Genomic DNA, 13,975 nt, shown 5'->3' with positions numbered 1-13,975 from the left:
TTGCTACCTGTTTTCCTAGTAGCGTGTTACTCACACACACCACCCTGGCATCACACATAACTCTACACCCTTGCCTCTAGCACAATAAATGTATGTGTACATGCTCACAGACTAAACGTGCCAGGATCCTCTGTGTACCTGACAGAGCCCCCACCCACCAACCCAGCAGGACAACTACCATCCATTCAACCCCACACTCTCCCAATCACATTTACTAACACCCCAAACAGGCAGGCCTTCCAAGTGATGGCAGAGACTTTTGTCCTGGGACCAAACAATCCCTTCAACTGGAAACCCTCTGAACAGTGAGCCACTGGCTCACTATTCAGGACAGACTGTTCAACAGGACCAACTCCCTTTAAAAGCTCCCTGTAATGCCAGGGCCATTTAGATGGCTTCCCGGGCACGAATGCCATGCTCAGCTAGATACCAGGAGCCCACACACTCTTTCCAAAACAGAGCTACACAGAGGCCCCCAACACATAGTCACCAACTTTTCCTGGTACGACACACAAGGCAGACACCATCTTGTCCTCTTGAATTAGTTTGAGAGGTCACAGGATAAGGGGCTCTCCTCCCTGACCATCTCTGTGACCTGTTAAGCTGGATACTGTCACACGAGGCTCCAGACTTCCTTCGGCCTCCTTCATCAGCCCAGCAAAGACCCTGGGGCCCAGAGGAAGCAGCAGGACCAGGGAAAGCTGATCCAGTGCTCACATTTGCTCACTCTAGAGCAGCAATTCTCAACCTGTGGGTTGCAACCCCTTTGGTGGTCGAACGATCCTTTCACAGGGGTCGCCTAAGACCATCCTGCATATCAGATATTTACATTACGATTCATAACAGCAGCAACATTACAGTTATGAAGTAGCAATGAAAATAATTTTATGGTTGGGTCACAACATGAGGAACTGTATTTTAAAGGGCCAGAAGGTTGAGAACCACTGCTCTAGAGCCTCTGTTGATCTCCCTTCCTGCTCTCCTCCCCTCTGAACCCTTCCTCTTTCTGATTTCTTGACCTTATGGAGCCTACAAGGTGGGTACAGTTTCCTTTTCAGCCTGTTGCCCAGTCTCACAGCCTTTCTCCTCCTTCCAGGAGCTGCCAAGAGCTGCCAGAAGCTGCCAGGAGCTGTCGGTCATGTCCTCTGGCTTCCTCTGTTCCTGGATGGCTGCAGAGAGAGCTCACTGCAGACAGACGCTCAGGCAAAGCTGATGGCAGGCAGAGCAGGAAGTCCAGAGCAAAGTAGCCCGAGGCTCCTGGGTGGAAGGGGCTCTAGTGTAGAACATCCAGGAGGCCAGGACCTCCCTTCCTCTTGGCCTCTCTCCCACCCACCCTCCTTCCAGGGACCAGGCTGGAGCATCACTGCAGCAGCCCCACAGCCCCTACCAGCCTGCCCTGCAGTGTGCTGCCCGATGCAGGCAGCCGGGAACTCCAGGTCTTGTGACTTTGCCCTCCCATGCCACTTCCTTTGCTCTGCCTGCTTTCTCCTCCAGGGCTGGCCTCCTCTTTCCTCCTTTACCACCTCTGAGCCTCCTCAGTTCCCTTCAACCTGGCCAACCAGCCACCAGAGCTCTGGCTCCCTCCCACCACCTCCAAGACCTTGCAGGGCTACCAGAGGCCCTTGGCTCAGATGCACAGATCTAGTTCTCCTTTTTAAGCTTCTGTCGCTCCCTGCTCTGCACTCTCACCATACCCTCCATTTCCAACACACCTGTCCAGGCTGAGCCAGGTCCGAGACCTCTCCCTTTTCCCTCTCAGCTTCATCTCCTCTTCCAGTCCTCAGTCTTCCTTTTGTCCATCCCTTTCCATCTACACCTTGCCCTCTTCTCCCCCAGCTAGAGAAAGTACACACCCTTCCTCACCGCCCTTCCTCGGGGGCTCTGGGCTAAGGAGCTCAGGAAATGTCACATTCCCCTGCACCTGTACTGAGGTTACTGCTCTGGTCTGAAGCGGCGAGCTAAGGTATGTGCAGTTCCGCAGACCAGGGGCTGCAGACCGCTGGCCCATGAACTGAATCAGGCCTGGCGATGTGTTTTATTTGGCCAGCACGAAGTTTTTTTTTAAAAAAATCTTTTGCCTGTAGACTGGGCCTGTGCACTCCAGCTTCCGTTTGTCCAACTCTCACCACCTCTGTCTCATCTCCTGTGGCCGTTCCCACTGTCCTTTCCTGCCACGGGCACTGGAGGCATCTGTACTCCTGACCCCTACAGCCACACGGCATCTCCATCACTGCCCTCCACTAACACATTTCTTGCCAATCTGCACTTCTGGGCACTACTTTTCTCCCCCCATATTCCTAGACTAGACCTGACCTCTCTAGAATGCCAAGGACTCTTCGTTTCTCTCTCACACACACACATGAGAAACACAAACTATCTCCTTATCATAATAGCTCCTAAAACCCAAAAGAAAGAGTCCAGTTGTTTTTGAGGATGAGCTACAAGAAGAACCCGGCTCTCCTGGCTCCCTCCCTCCCTCCTTGAGAGTTTCCAGGTCTACACGGGGCTTTGCTCCTCCTCCTCCAGTGCCAGGTCATTCTCCTCTTGTTTCTCACACCCCCAAAAGCTCCCCTGTGCACAGCCCTCCCCAGGGGGCCCCAGGCATCTGCCTCTGCCATGATGCCCCACCTGGTCTCCAAGCCTTCTCCAGTCGTAGCTCTGCATTTCTCGCACACAGTTTCTCCTTATTTCCCTGGCACATGGATTAGTGGGGAAGGGTTTGGAGGCTGGAACTGGGACCTGGCCCTTGGGAGAACTCTGCCAATGACTGTGTCCCCGTGCTGCTGCCATGCCTGCTGCTGGGGCACCTACAACCTTGGTGGGTCACTGCACCGCACCTCTGCAGGAAGGGGACCCACCGGGAAGAACGTCTTTTGGCTGCTTACCCAGTTGGTCCCTAACTAGTCCTGCCAACTGGACTGGGACTCAAGTGTCTAAGTGAAGATGGACAGCTGATCACACAGCTCTCCATCACAAGGGTGGCATCACTGTAGCAAATCCCCTCTTAGTGGGGGCTACTGGGCTATGGAGTGTTACAGCGCAAAACAAAGGAAAATTTGGCCCTAGTTTGCCCCAATTCTGTAATGAAGAATCTTTGGCCCAGCCCTATAATCACTCGGTGGCCTTAGGACTGCCTCCCTAGTTGACCTGATAGGCCCATGGACCCAAGGACAAGGTGTCCAGACTTTATGACCGAGGGTCACATCCAATGGGCCTTCTTCCTTTTCCTCTTAGAACTCTTTCACCAGAGAGCAGATACTGGTTGGTGTACACACCATCCCCCCAGATATCAACCTCTATGCCTAGAAACCATTATGAATACATTCAAATGGCACCTTTACAGCACCAAACCAACCTGTCAGCAGGAGGGAACATCTCCACCCTGTAGTTGACTGGTAGACAGATAAAGCCAAGGTGATTGAAGTTCCCACCTGTTTAATATTTAACTAGCTATTTGTGCATTGGTTGTGAGACTGTTTCCCACTCCTCAGATCTGTCAGGGTCCCTTCTCTCTCCTCTAGACTCACCCACATAACTGGGTGAGCTGCACTGTCCATAGCTGTAACTGCTTCCCCTGCCAGGATCTCAACTCTGGACACCTGCTGTAAGCAGGAAGGAAGGAGGCACAGGCCAGATTAGCACCCTTTACTGCATTCTTTTAAAGAGCAGGAAGAGCCTAGCTGGCATGGCTCAGTGGTTGAGCACTGACCTATGAACCGGGAGATCATGGGTTCGATTCCTGGTCAGGGCACATGCCTGGGTTGTGGGCTCGATCCCCAGTGTAGGGCATGCAGGAGGCAGCCGATCAATGATTCTCTCTCATCACTGATATTTCTAGCTCTCTCTCTCTTCCCTCTGAAGTTCAATAAAAACATATTAAAAAAATAAAGAGCAGGAAGTGAAAACAATTCTTTCCAGTATTCTGTTTCCTTTTACTATAAGAACTCAAACTTCCAACTCTAGGTAGCAACAAAGAGGGACTCAGGACAGGCCTGAGCAGTAAGAGGCAAAGTTGCAGCATAGCTAGAATGTAAAATCGAGGAAGCTGGGAGCAGACAATAGTGCCCCTGGCTTAAGGTGTTCCTTTATCAGTCCTGCTGAGAAGACTGAGAAGCAGGACTTCCATTCCATGTGAACTCATAAGAAACCGACTCTTCAGAGTACAAGCTCTTGGTGCTGGTGGGTGGGTGGGTCGATTTATCTTCTGCACCAGTTACTACTATCACTGCTCTTTCTCTGGAAGCTGTACCTAGTCCACAAGCACCTATCATCACATAAACAACCACGTGATCCCATGTGTACAAGAACAAGCCCCTTTCCCAACTGTTCCCTTCCACCCCAACTTCCAACAGTGCCTTTCATTTCCTGATCTGCTTTGCACAATAATCTTCCCCTTGTACCCATATACTCACAAAGCCAATGCTCTCCCCGGCCACACCCCACTCTCTCCCCAATACTCCTGCACCCTGTTTCCTTTCTCCAGGGGCTGCTCCTGCCTGGCCCCATCTCCACTTGGCTAGTTCCCCCTGTGGCCCCTGTATTGAACTGTTGTGTTGTCCATTTCCCTGTGACAGGGCTCTGGTTACAGAGTTATTGATTGGTTTTCATGCAGACAGATGGGCCCTTCCCGAGCTCCCATCGAAATCCCTGCCTGTATGGGCTGATTGTTGCCTCTCAGAGTGTAGGATTGCACTGGAGACCACCCTCTATGCAACCTCCATGGCCCAGGCTGTGGACGGTTATAAATGGAAGCAGCCTGAGCGATAATAAAAGCAATTGAATGGGTTACCTGTGTAGACACAAGATTTATGCCTCTTCATTTTGATGTGATTGTTTTATTGAGTTCTCAGAATAGTTGGGACACTATTTATTTATTTAGGGGTTTCCCTTTCTTTTCTTCTTTGCATCACCCTCCAAAATCCACTTGGAGCTTTCACAACCCTTCCTGTCTGCCTCTTCCTAAGAGTTGCCAGCTGAGGTAAGAACTCAGGGCAACCAGCCATTGCTCTCACCTGAAAGTCACTTTGTGGCCTGAACGCCCACTCTGAGCCAGCCACCAGGGAAACAGACCAATATGACTGCCGGCCAAGAAGTCTGAAATAACTAAGAGAACAAAAATGGCTTTTTGGAAGGACAATGCCAGTTCATTTTAAGGAATAAGAGGACCAATAGTCATGACTGTAACATGTGATACCCTAATGATGGGTGATCTCAGCAACAGGAGACCCTCTCTGGGGAGGGTCAGGCGAGCCAGGCTTCTCAGACAGAAACTGACATGTGTGCTTGCTATTTGTGACCCAGTCTGGTAGGCCAGGGGCCAAGAAGGCAAGTTCTCTGTCCATATTTTTCTCATTCCTTTGTGGGAAGGTCTTCTTCTTAGCCCATCAACTTGCCTTGGCTCTTTGCCATGAGACCAACAACCCTGACCACCAAACAGCTGCAAGGGTATGGAGATGTGGCAGGAAAAGCTGCACCTCTTGCCTGGCTTCATGCCAAACCAGGTCCAAGAGTCAAACGTGCAATGTTCTAGAAACCTGAGTTCTAGAAACCTGACCATGTCCTCAGCAGTCCCTTGGCTAGGATGAGTGGCCCCCAGCTTATTTAGAAAGGTCTTTGAATGGACAGCTGGTAGACCACTGTCACCCCACTGCCAGAGCTCTGCTGAAGACCTGTGAACGACATAGCACTGGGTCTATAGCCTTCTTGAAGCCAGTATTGCCCCTGCTATGAGAATGAATGTACTCACTTAGGGCCAAACAGGCTGAGAGAGTGTGGGTAGCAGGTGATCAGTGAAAAAATGGACCCTGGAAGAGTCCATGCCAAAGACCTAGGGGCAGGAGTGCCCTGGTCCCAAAGAATGTAGGGCTGAAAAAGTTAGGAGAGTGATGGCCTCCTGTCAGCTCATTCCAAGAGATTGCCCTCAGGGGATCTTCAGTAACCCTAGATGCTACCTGGAGTTTGTGCCTGTTCTTTCAAAGGAGCCGTATTCTCTGCCCAGAGCAACAGCCGAACCAGAAGGCTTTGGCGCACAATCAGGAAAATCCTTCCTTCCTAGTCAATTGCGATGTAACTAGGTGACTTTTTCCCCTTTCAGCGGCATGGATCTCCCTCCAACTCTTTCCCTCTCCAGGCACTTCCCACCCCAGGTTTTAATCTCAAGTCACCTGCTTATAAACACCCACCCTCTGCAGTGGCAGTACACAAGCCGAAGAACTGGCAACTCCATGCTCAGTGATCAGTCACCCAATATTGAGAATGATTCAGGCGCTAAGAAATGATTCACATACTAAACAATTCATCAACCCTCCAGAATTTTGACAGTGGTTTCTGGGGCTGGGGCTGGGGCTGGGGGTGGGGGCTGGGGTGGGAGGCCTCCTTGACCTTCTCCATTGGCTAAGAGAAGTATTTCTATGAAGACTTGCCAATGGAGAAAGTGGGTTGGCTGTCCAAACCTTTATCACGACAGGATCAGAGAAAGTCAGAACCATTTTGAAAGCATGAGAAGCAATTTAGTTTATAACCATAACAGCATATTTCAAGTGCGGCGACAGCATCTGTTTTGAGGAGAAGAATATGAAAAACCTTACGATTTGGCTCAGGTGGGTGAGCATGTGTGGACTTCCTTTCTTGCCAACCACGGGCACATGCACACCCTTACTCATAATGGTTATAAAGTACCCAACACGAGTTGGCATCTCACCAATAGTAAAGCTCTCAACTCAAGCACTACCTGTTCCCCAAGACACTGCACTTTCTGCACAGGGTGAAATCTCCAGGCTCTTTCCGCAGAGACTGAGAATTCACAAAGGCCCTGACATCACCAGACCAGAAGAAACACCTGCCTTTCTCAGGCTTTAGGGTGAAAGAACACATCTCAGATAACTTTCTCCCCTTCAGAACAAAGCACCTACAGGGCTGAAGCTAAAGGCATGGGGCCCAGATGCATCCCTCCAGCCCCGACTCAGTAGCACACTGGGAAGTTCCCAGAATTCTTTCCAAAATATTAATCATGATAGGATTCTGTCCCAAAACCAAATCGAGAATACCCTCACAGCTCCTTGTTGACAAAGCAAGCGGGAAGCCTAACTTAGACCCAGAGCTTCCCCGTTCCTCTCCTCCCACTCTGTCTCCATCTACAGCAACACCTGCCCACAGACGGCTATTTCTCCACACCCAAAGACAGCCTCCGTGCCCCTCAGATGACAGGGCTCCATACTGAGCAGATTCTGCCGCTGTCAGAGCTGTCAAGCTGAGGCTGCTCCTTTCTCACACTCTTATTTCAACCAAGACTCACTTCTCTACTTTCTCCCAATTCTGACAGATGCACCTTAAGTTCTTTGGAGCTTGATCCTAGGGTCACCTGTCCCCTGTTTTCCATGGCTTTTCAGGATGAGAGTATTCCCAAACTTTTACCTAAGCCAGCTTCTAAAATCATCTTAGTCAGTGAGGAGTATATGTTGGGGTGAGGGGGCAAGGGATGCTAGATAAGGGGTGCTGCCCCCATGCCTGCCTTGATTGCTCTAATCCTCCGCCCATCAAGGGAAGCAAACTGCCTTCACCATAGGTTTGGATTCCTCAAAAGCAAATCCTATCACTGACGGCGGCATTTCTCTCTACTGTTCTCCAGAACACAAGCACCCAGACCCAGCACCACTGCTCCTCAGCAGGGCTGCTCTCCTCCCAAGACCCCAATTCCAGCTCACTCCAAGCACCAGCAACCAGCCAAGAGACTAAATCTCCAGATGGCTGGGAAAACAATGCTTTGTCTCCTTTCCTTCCCTAGCCACTACTCCTGCCTCAGCCCCAGCCTTCTCTGGCTTTTAAATGCAAAAGACTCATTCCTCTCTGGAACCACCCAGCATCTTTCTCCAGCTTCTTCAGAAGGTGTCTGAATGTCAAACTGCTATGCTTTCAATACCTAGCTGAGCCAGGCCCAGGGAGCTTGAGGGTTTTCGGAGGGTGTATAATTAGCTGATCAGTATTATGTTACCCTGTTCATAACTGAATAACCATTTTAATACAGATGGCACACACTGGGATAATTTCTGGGGTCGCCTTGCAGTACGTTACAGCATGAGTGTGGCAGAGGGAATCTTCTTTAGCCAAGGTACATTCTACCAGCTAATTTTACCTGCTGTTTTCAGGATGATTTGGGATAATTCCATATCATTTACAAAATATTTTTAAAAACCACCTTGATATGTGATGCCAGCTTCTAAATTATTAGATAGTGCCTTTATTACCCTGAAAATGAGCCTGTGAAAAGGGCAAAGAATAACAAGGGTATGAAACCCTTAACCCTCATCTCATCTGGGGATTTGCCTTACAATGGGGGGCATGGGTTGAAAGGCTGGCCAAGGTCATCTGGAACATGTACAGGGTCTCTGTTAGTGCCAGGTTGTACAGTTCTGTGATGTTGAAGCCATCCTATGTCCAACTACTGCTTACATGTGCTGTACCCATCACAGATAGACACATTTGCACACTGGCATACATGGATTGAGTATGCACATGCTGGAGTGGCTTGGAGATTGGGAGACTAACTAACTTCTGCTATTACACATCAAGCTGATTCAAGCCTGTGTCGTCCCCATGTGCCTGAGCCTGTCAACAGTGCACTCTTAGGCCTGGACACAGGCACTCCAGGTGGTTAGAGGCATCTCCTCAGGTTCAGCCTCAGAATCCAGAGTTCTCCCTCCCTGACTGATCTCCCACTCCTTGTCCACCTTCTCTAGTCCCTGCCAATTGCTGGCTAGTGGTTGGCATCTGCTCCGAAGGCCTGGACACTCCTGCTTGTAGGCCGGAAATTTGTGCGAAGCTGGCTAGCAAGGCCTGGGCTCCGGGGAGGCAAGCTTTGTGGGAGTTGGCAGGGAGGATGGGGGAGCCAGGACAGGCTGCTGTCCCTGGGGAAGGGAGTATGCCTTTAGAAAGGGAAGTCTGTTTGGAGGCGATGAATAGACACTGGTCATTTTAAAGGCTTTGGCTGTGGGCTGTGATTGTCTCTAGATACCGAGGCGAGTAATCTTGGAGTCTTAATTACCACAAACACTTGGATTCATTTCCAGGACGCCAGCGGGAGAAGCCTGGCAGGGAATACTCAGCCCTAAGCTGGAGATAGCTCAGTCTGTCTGTCTATCTCTCTGCCTCCTAGATCCCCTCTCTCAGCCCAAAATACTTTGGGGCTGGGAGTAGGGAGGAAGGGCAGAGGCTGAAGAAAGAACCAAGATCCCAAGATGGAGTGCTGGGGTGCCCTGGCAGGCAGGAGGTGGGAGCTGGAGTCCTGCTCTGCAGCCCAGGGTGGCTTGCTCACCTGTTGATGGAAGAGACGCTGGGCACTGTGTCATTGTCGCAGATGCCCTCGGCCAGCAGCCGGTCGCGGATTTCCCAGGCGAACATAGTTGGGTTCTGTCGCTTGTATTCAGCAATCTTATCCACCACTTTGGGCGTTGCCACTTTGGGCTTGGAACCGCCTATCACTCCAGGCTTGATGCTGCCAGTCTCGTAGTACCTGCGCCGGGAAGGCCGGCGGGTCAGCGAGAATCAGTAGTGGCAGGGGCAGGGGGGCTGTAGGTTCCACAGACGCTGAGCCACTCTCCTGCCCAGAGCAGCGGCACAGGGGGAAAGGCCCAGCATGGCTGAGAGGGCGCTTGGCTAGGGCGGGGGACTCAACGGAAGATGAGAGGGTGGACAAGGGGACACTCCCTCCAGGAAGGGAGCCCGAAAAGGTGCCCCTGGCAGTGAAAGTCCAACCTTTCATTTGGGAAGAGCTTCCAGGCCCCCAAGGCAGACCAGGGCTAAGGCACCATCTCCAGCCCTTTCCCACCTAGAGCGGAGCCCCTGTGGGAACCAAGATCCTCCTTCCACTTCCCCAAGGCTTGTTTTTCTCCTCTTGGGGGTCCGTTTCCCCTCCCCCCTATACCTCAGTCCCCCAGTCCATATAACTCTGCTAGAAGAGGCATCCCCGTCCCCCTTCTTGAAGATGGGAATCAGGTTGCCTCTCCTCCAGGACCCTGGAGCCGGGCAGGCGCTGGATGACCCTGCTCCACCCTTGCTCCTGGGGCTGCAGCCACCACCTGAGCGCCCTCTCCAAAAGGGGCAGCTCTCCAGATACCCCCAGTGGGGCAGGTCCCTCTCCCGCTGGCATCCTCAACTTTTAGCCAAGTCCCCGGGCTGGAGACCCAGGGCCGATAGGGGAAGGAGGCAGGGTGCCTCCCTGGGGCAGCTCCGAGGCCCTCACCTGCCCAGGATTTTGCTGACACAGCCGTGGCTGACCCGCAGCTGCCGGGAGATGTCGCAGGGCCGCACACCTTGGTGGGCGAGCTCCACGATGCGCTGCCTCACCACGTCGGGCAGGGGCCGGCCGTTCACAAACACCCCCCCAAGCTGGTTCACACCCCCGTGCCCTGCTGGGGAGAGACAAGAAAAAACACAACACCCCACATACAGCAGGGATCGGCCATTAGTCAGGGTCCTCGGCCCAGGACTTGGGAAAGGAGCAGGCAGGGCAGAGGGGCATGTTCCCGGAGTCTCGGGAGAATGGGGGCCAGAAGACCACAATGCCGGGGGCTTGGGGATTGGAACCTGCGGGCTGGCAGAGATGCGGAGGTGCAGATGTTTGCTGGGTGGAGGGCTGGGAAAGAGCGGGCTCAGAGACCAGTGAGACACAAGGGAGAAAGCGAGCAAAGGAATGGAGATGCAGGGCAAGAGAAAGGAGGGGAGAAGGGGAAACAGCAGAGGGGGGATTAATGCCAGCAGGAAAGAATGCAGAAGAAAGGAAGGGCCGGACAGAGGACAGAACCTGCGTGGAGCGGGATCCCCGCCTGAGCCGCAGGCAAGATGGAGTGGTCGGTGTGTGTGGGGCGATGTGCTCGGAGGCCAGTGCTTTCTAAGACCCGGTGACTCTGTACATAAGGGCTCTGAACACAGGGACATCCCTACGTCCCTGACACCCCCCTTTGGCTCTTCGCCTTTTCCCTAGTATTTATTTTTAATCGGATTGGAGTTTTCCTACCTCTTTCTCTGTGTTTTTGTTTTCTGGTTTTTTAAATCGAGTTTTCCTTTCCTTTATGTTTTCTATCCTCTCGTCTCCCTAATGTCTAAAGTTCAAAGGAAGCCAGGTGGAGGAGGGAAGGCTTTAGAAGCAGGGGCCGCGTTGGCCTTGCTCAGACGGGGCGGCAGCGGTGAGCGGCGTGTCCGGGAAGGAGCCTGGGAGAGCGCAGGCGGCGATGGCTCGGCCGTGGCCGCTGCGCCAGGCTCGGGGCCCACCGCCTCGCCCTGGTCGCCCGGTACAGGTCGCCCGGGCGAGCTGAGGGCTCACGGAGAACCCTGCGCAGCCAGCCGGGCCAGCTCGCATCCTTCTGACCTCTCAGACCTGGCAGCCGACCGGACACCCCGCAGCAGGGCGGTCGCTCGCCTGGCCAGGAGGAGGGCGCTGACTTTCCAACCAAAGTCCTGCTCGGGCTTCCGACCTCGGAGCGCAGGTGGTTCCCGGGTGCCAGGCCCGAGGGCGCTGACCGCCGGCTCCCCGTGCTCCCTGGCCTAACGCAGTCTAGCAATCCTGCGCCCAGAGCGATCCAGCCGCAGCCGCGGTTACTGATCAATCCAAGCCCAGAGACTTCTAGCGGCCCGGCTGGGCCGGACCCTGCGGTCAACCTGCTGCCCCTGCCAGACTAGCCTCCGGCGACTTTCGGAGAAAGCGGGGACGTCTGCGTCCCGCTCGATCCTCTCCCGGCCCCTTCTGGGGGGATACAGAGCGCCGGCGGCAATGCCCCCGGGGAGAGGTCTCCGATCTGGAGGCTGGGGGAGGCCGGAACCTCTTATTTCACCCCCTCGCCTCCGCTGGTCTCCCTACCTCTAGCCCCACGCCTCACCCCTCCCCGCCCTCCAAACCTCAACCATCAATAATTTAGGCCCCGGGAGAACTCGCGTTACCGGTATGAAAAGGCGGCAGCTGCGGGCAGATTAAAGATGAATAATTCAGCCTTCCCGGGCTCTGGGCCCGGCCCCTCATCCCCAATCTAAGGGGTGGGAATGGAAGGGGACCCGGCGGGAGTCCAGGTCCGGGGGTCGGAGCCGGCGCTGAGTCGGGCCTGGAATGCGCCACCGCCACCGGCGCCGGCTCCGGCTGCGGCTGCTGGCGGGCCGGTCCGCCGCCCGCGCCGCGGTCTCTCCCTTCCTTCGATCACCTTCAGTTCGCCTTGTTCCCCTTCAGCTTTCAAAGTGGCCCCCCGTGGGCGGCCGGGATTCGGCGGGTCCCCTCGGAACGGCCAGAGAGGAGACCCGGGGCAGAGGCAGCGGCGAGAAGCGGGCGGGCTGGGTGAAGCCCGCGCGCAGACCCGGGTTCCCTCTCGCAGGAAAGGAGCCTGGGTTTCGGGCTTGGCTCGCGGAGACTCGCCGCAGCTCAGGGCTCCTGGCTCGGGTTTCCTGTGCTTGGATATTATTTAGGAAAATGTATTTTATCCGAGGGGTATTTCTTAAAGCTCCCTCACCTCCCTGTAATGCTAAATGTATGCTTAGAGAAAAACTCAGCTCTTCCTCTGGGCTCTCTCATCCAAAACATATATCAAGCTAGTTCTAAAAAGTTTCCCTGTGAAGTTACAAATCATCCTTAATTATTAATCTACAAAGGAGGAGATGTTTTTATTTAGGATCCATTTATCTTTTTTAAAAGCCTGGAAAAAAATCTCTGAATTGTTTTCCAAGCTAAAGACATATGACATGAATTAAATTCAAATTTAATTAAAATCATTCCCTTTTCTTATTTTGTTTTGGTTTTTTTGCTCCTCACCTCTTTTTTTCTTTCCTTTTTTTTTTGTCACATCCTTTCTGTTTTCTCTCTTTTATTCACTTGCCCATGTTTTGATTTCGCTCTCCTTCCTCCTCTGCTTTGGCATTTGCCTTCCTTTTGTTCTTTCCCCCATATTTTCTCCCTCTTTGCCTACACCCTGGCTAGGTCACTGGCTAAACCGTCCTCACCAGGGAGTGTGAGGTGGGCAAGGAGCCTCCAGAACTAGAAGCAGAACCTGGCTCTGCCCAGGTGCCTCCCGGAGGCTCCTCTACTCCGGCTCCTGCGGACTTCAATGTCTCTTTGGAACCTGTCTTTGTTTTTGGAGCATCTCCCGGGTGGGGCGGAGAAAGAAGACCCCACATCCTGCCAGTCTCAGACTCCCAACTCAAGGAGCAGAGAAGGGGAAAGAGAGGGAAGGGAGAGAGGAAAGAAAAGGAAGCATTTCAAACCAGCCCATAAGAAGCCCTGGCTGGGCTGGCGGCCCGGAGATACTGGGAGCTGAGGGTCAGAAGGGGGCACCCCACCCCCATACTCTTCTGCCTGATTGTCCTGACACTGAGGCTGCTGATGCTCCAAGTCTCATCCTGGACAACCACACTGCAAGTTGGGGAAAGGTGGAGATGAGGGGAGGGAGGCGAAGGGAGGAAGAGACAGAAGATAGAGAAAACAACACAAACCCTGAAAACAGCCAGCTCATTAGTCCCCCAGCCCAGGATAAGAGGGTGGCTAGGGAATTGGGGTTTCTGGTGGGGATGGGGTGTAGACCTACGACTTAACAAGGAGCAGGTGGAAGGAAGGAAGGAAGGAAGGAAGGAAGGAAGGAAGGAAGGTAGGTGGCGGGCACCAGGGAAGGTAGGAAGGCAGGCAGAGGGAGAAGCATGGGTGACAGGAGGCAGCAGGAGAGAAACGGAAGGCGTTAGAAACACTGGGAAGTGAGAGAGGAAGAACGAAAGGGGAGACTGGGAGAAGCCAGTGTGGCCTAACAGGATGGGACCTGAGCACCAGGGACCGGGCCGCGCCAGGGGCCGCGCCGGGATGGAGCCAGGTTGGGACGGGAGCCCCGAGCTGAGCTGGGACAGAAGCCGGGCGCCGGTACTCACGGTGCATCGCGAGAAGGGGTCTGCTTTGCAGTGCATATCCATGGGGAGGCAGAGGAGCGTGAGAGCGCGGCTGCAGCCGCCGTTTCGC

At 53.5% G+C, this 13,975-nt stretch overlaps 1 protein-coding gene across 1 annotated transcript in view; it reads right to left on the bottom strand.

Moving 5' to 3' along the window:
- Positions 1–13,929, bottom strand: part of PAX2 (paired box 2) — a 75,293-nt gene extending 61,364 nt beyond the window's left edge. The window contains 6 exon segments of the mRNA XM_023743243.1: positions 1,077–1,169; positions 3,204–3,238; positions 9,311–9,508; positions 10,238–10,406; positions 13,888–13,899; positions 13,902–13,929. Of these exon segments, the coding sequence (XP_023599011.1) occupies positions 1,077–1,169; positions 3,204–3,238; positions 9,311–9,508; positions 10,238–10,406; positions 13,888–13,899; positions 13,902–13,929 (535 nt within the window).
- Between the last annotated feature and the right edge of the window lie 46 nt (positions 13,930–13,975).

Source organism: Myotis lucifugus, unplaced genomic scaffold, assembly GCF_000147115.1.
Source record: "Myotis lucifugus unplaced genomic scaffold, Myoluc2.0 scaffold_381, whole genome shotgun sequence".
In the NCBI taxonomy this organism is placed as follows: Eukaryota; Metazoa; Chordata; class Mammalia; order Chiroptera; family Vespertilionidae; genus Myotis; species Myotis lucifugus.
Note: the sequence above shows the minus strand (reverse complement) of the source record. Positions and strands in the feature narration are given on the sequence as shown.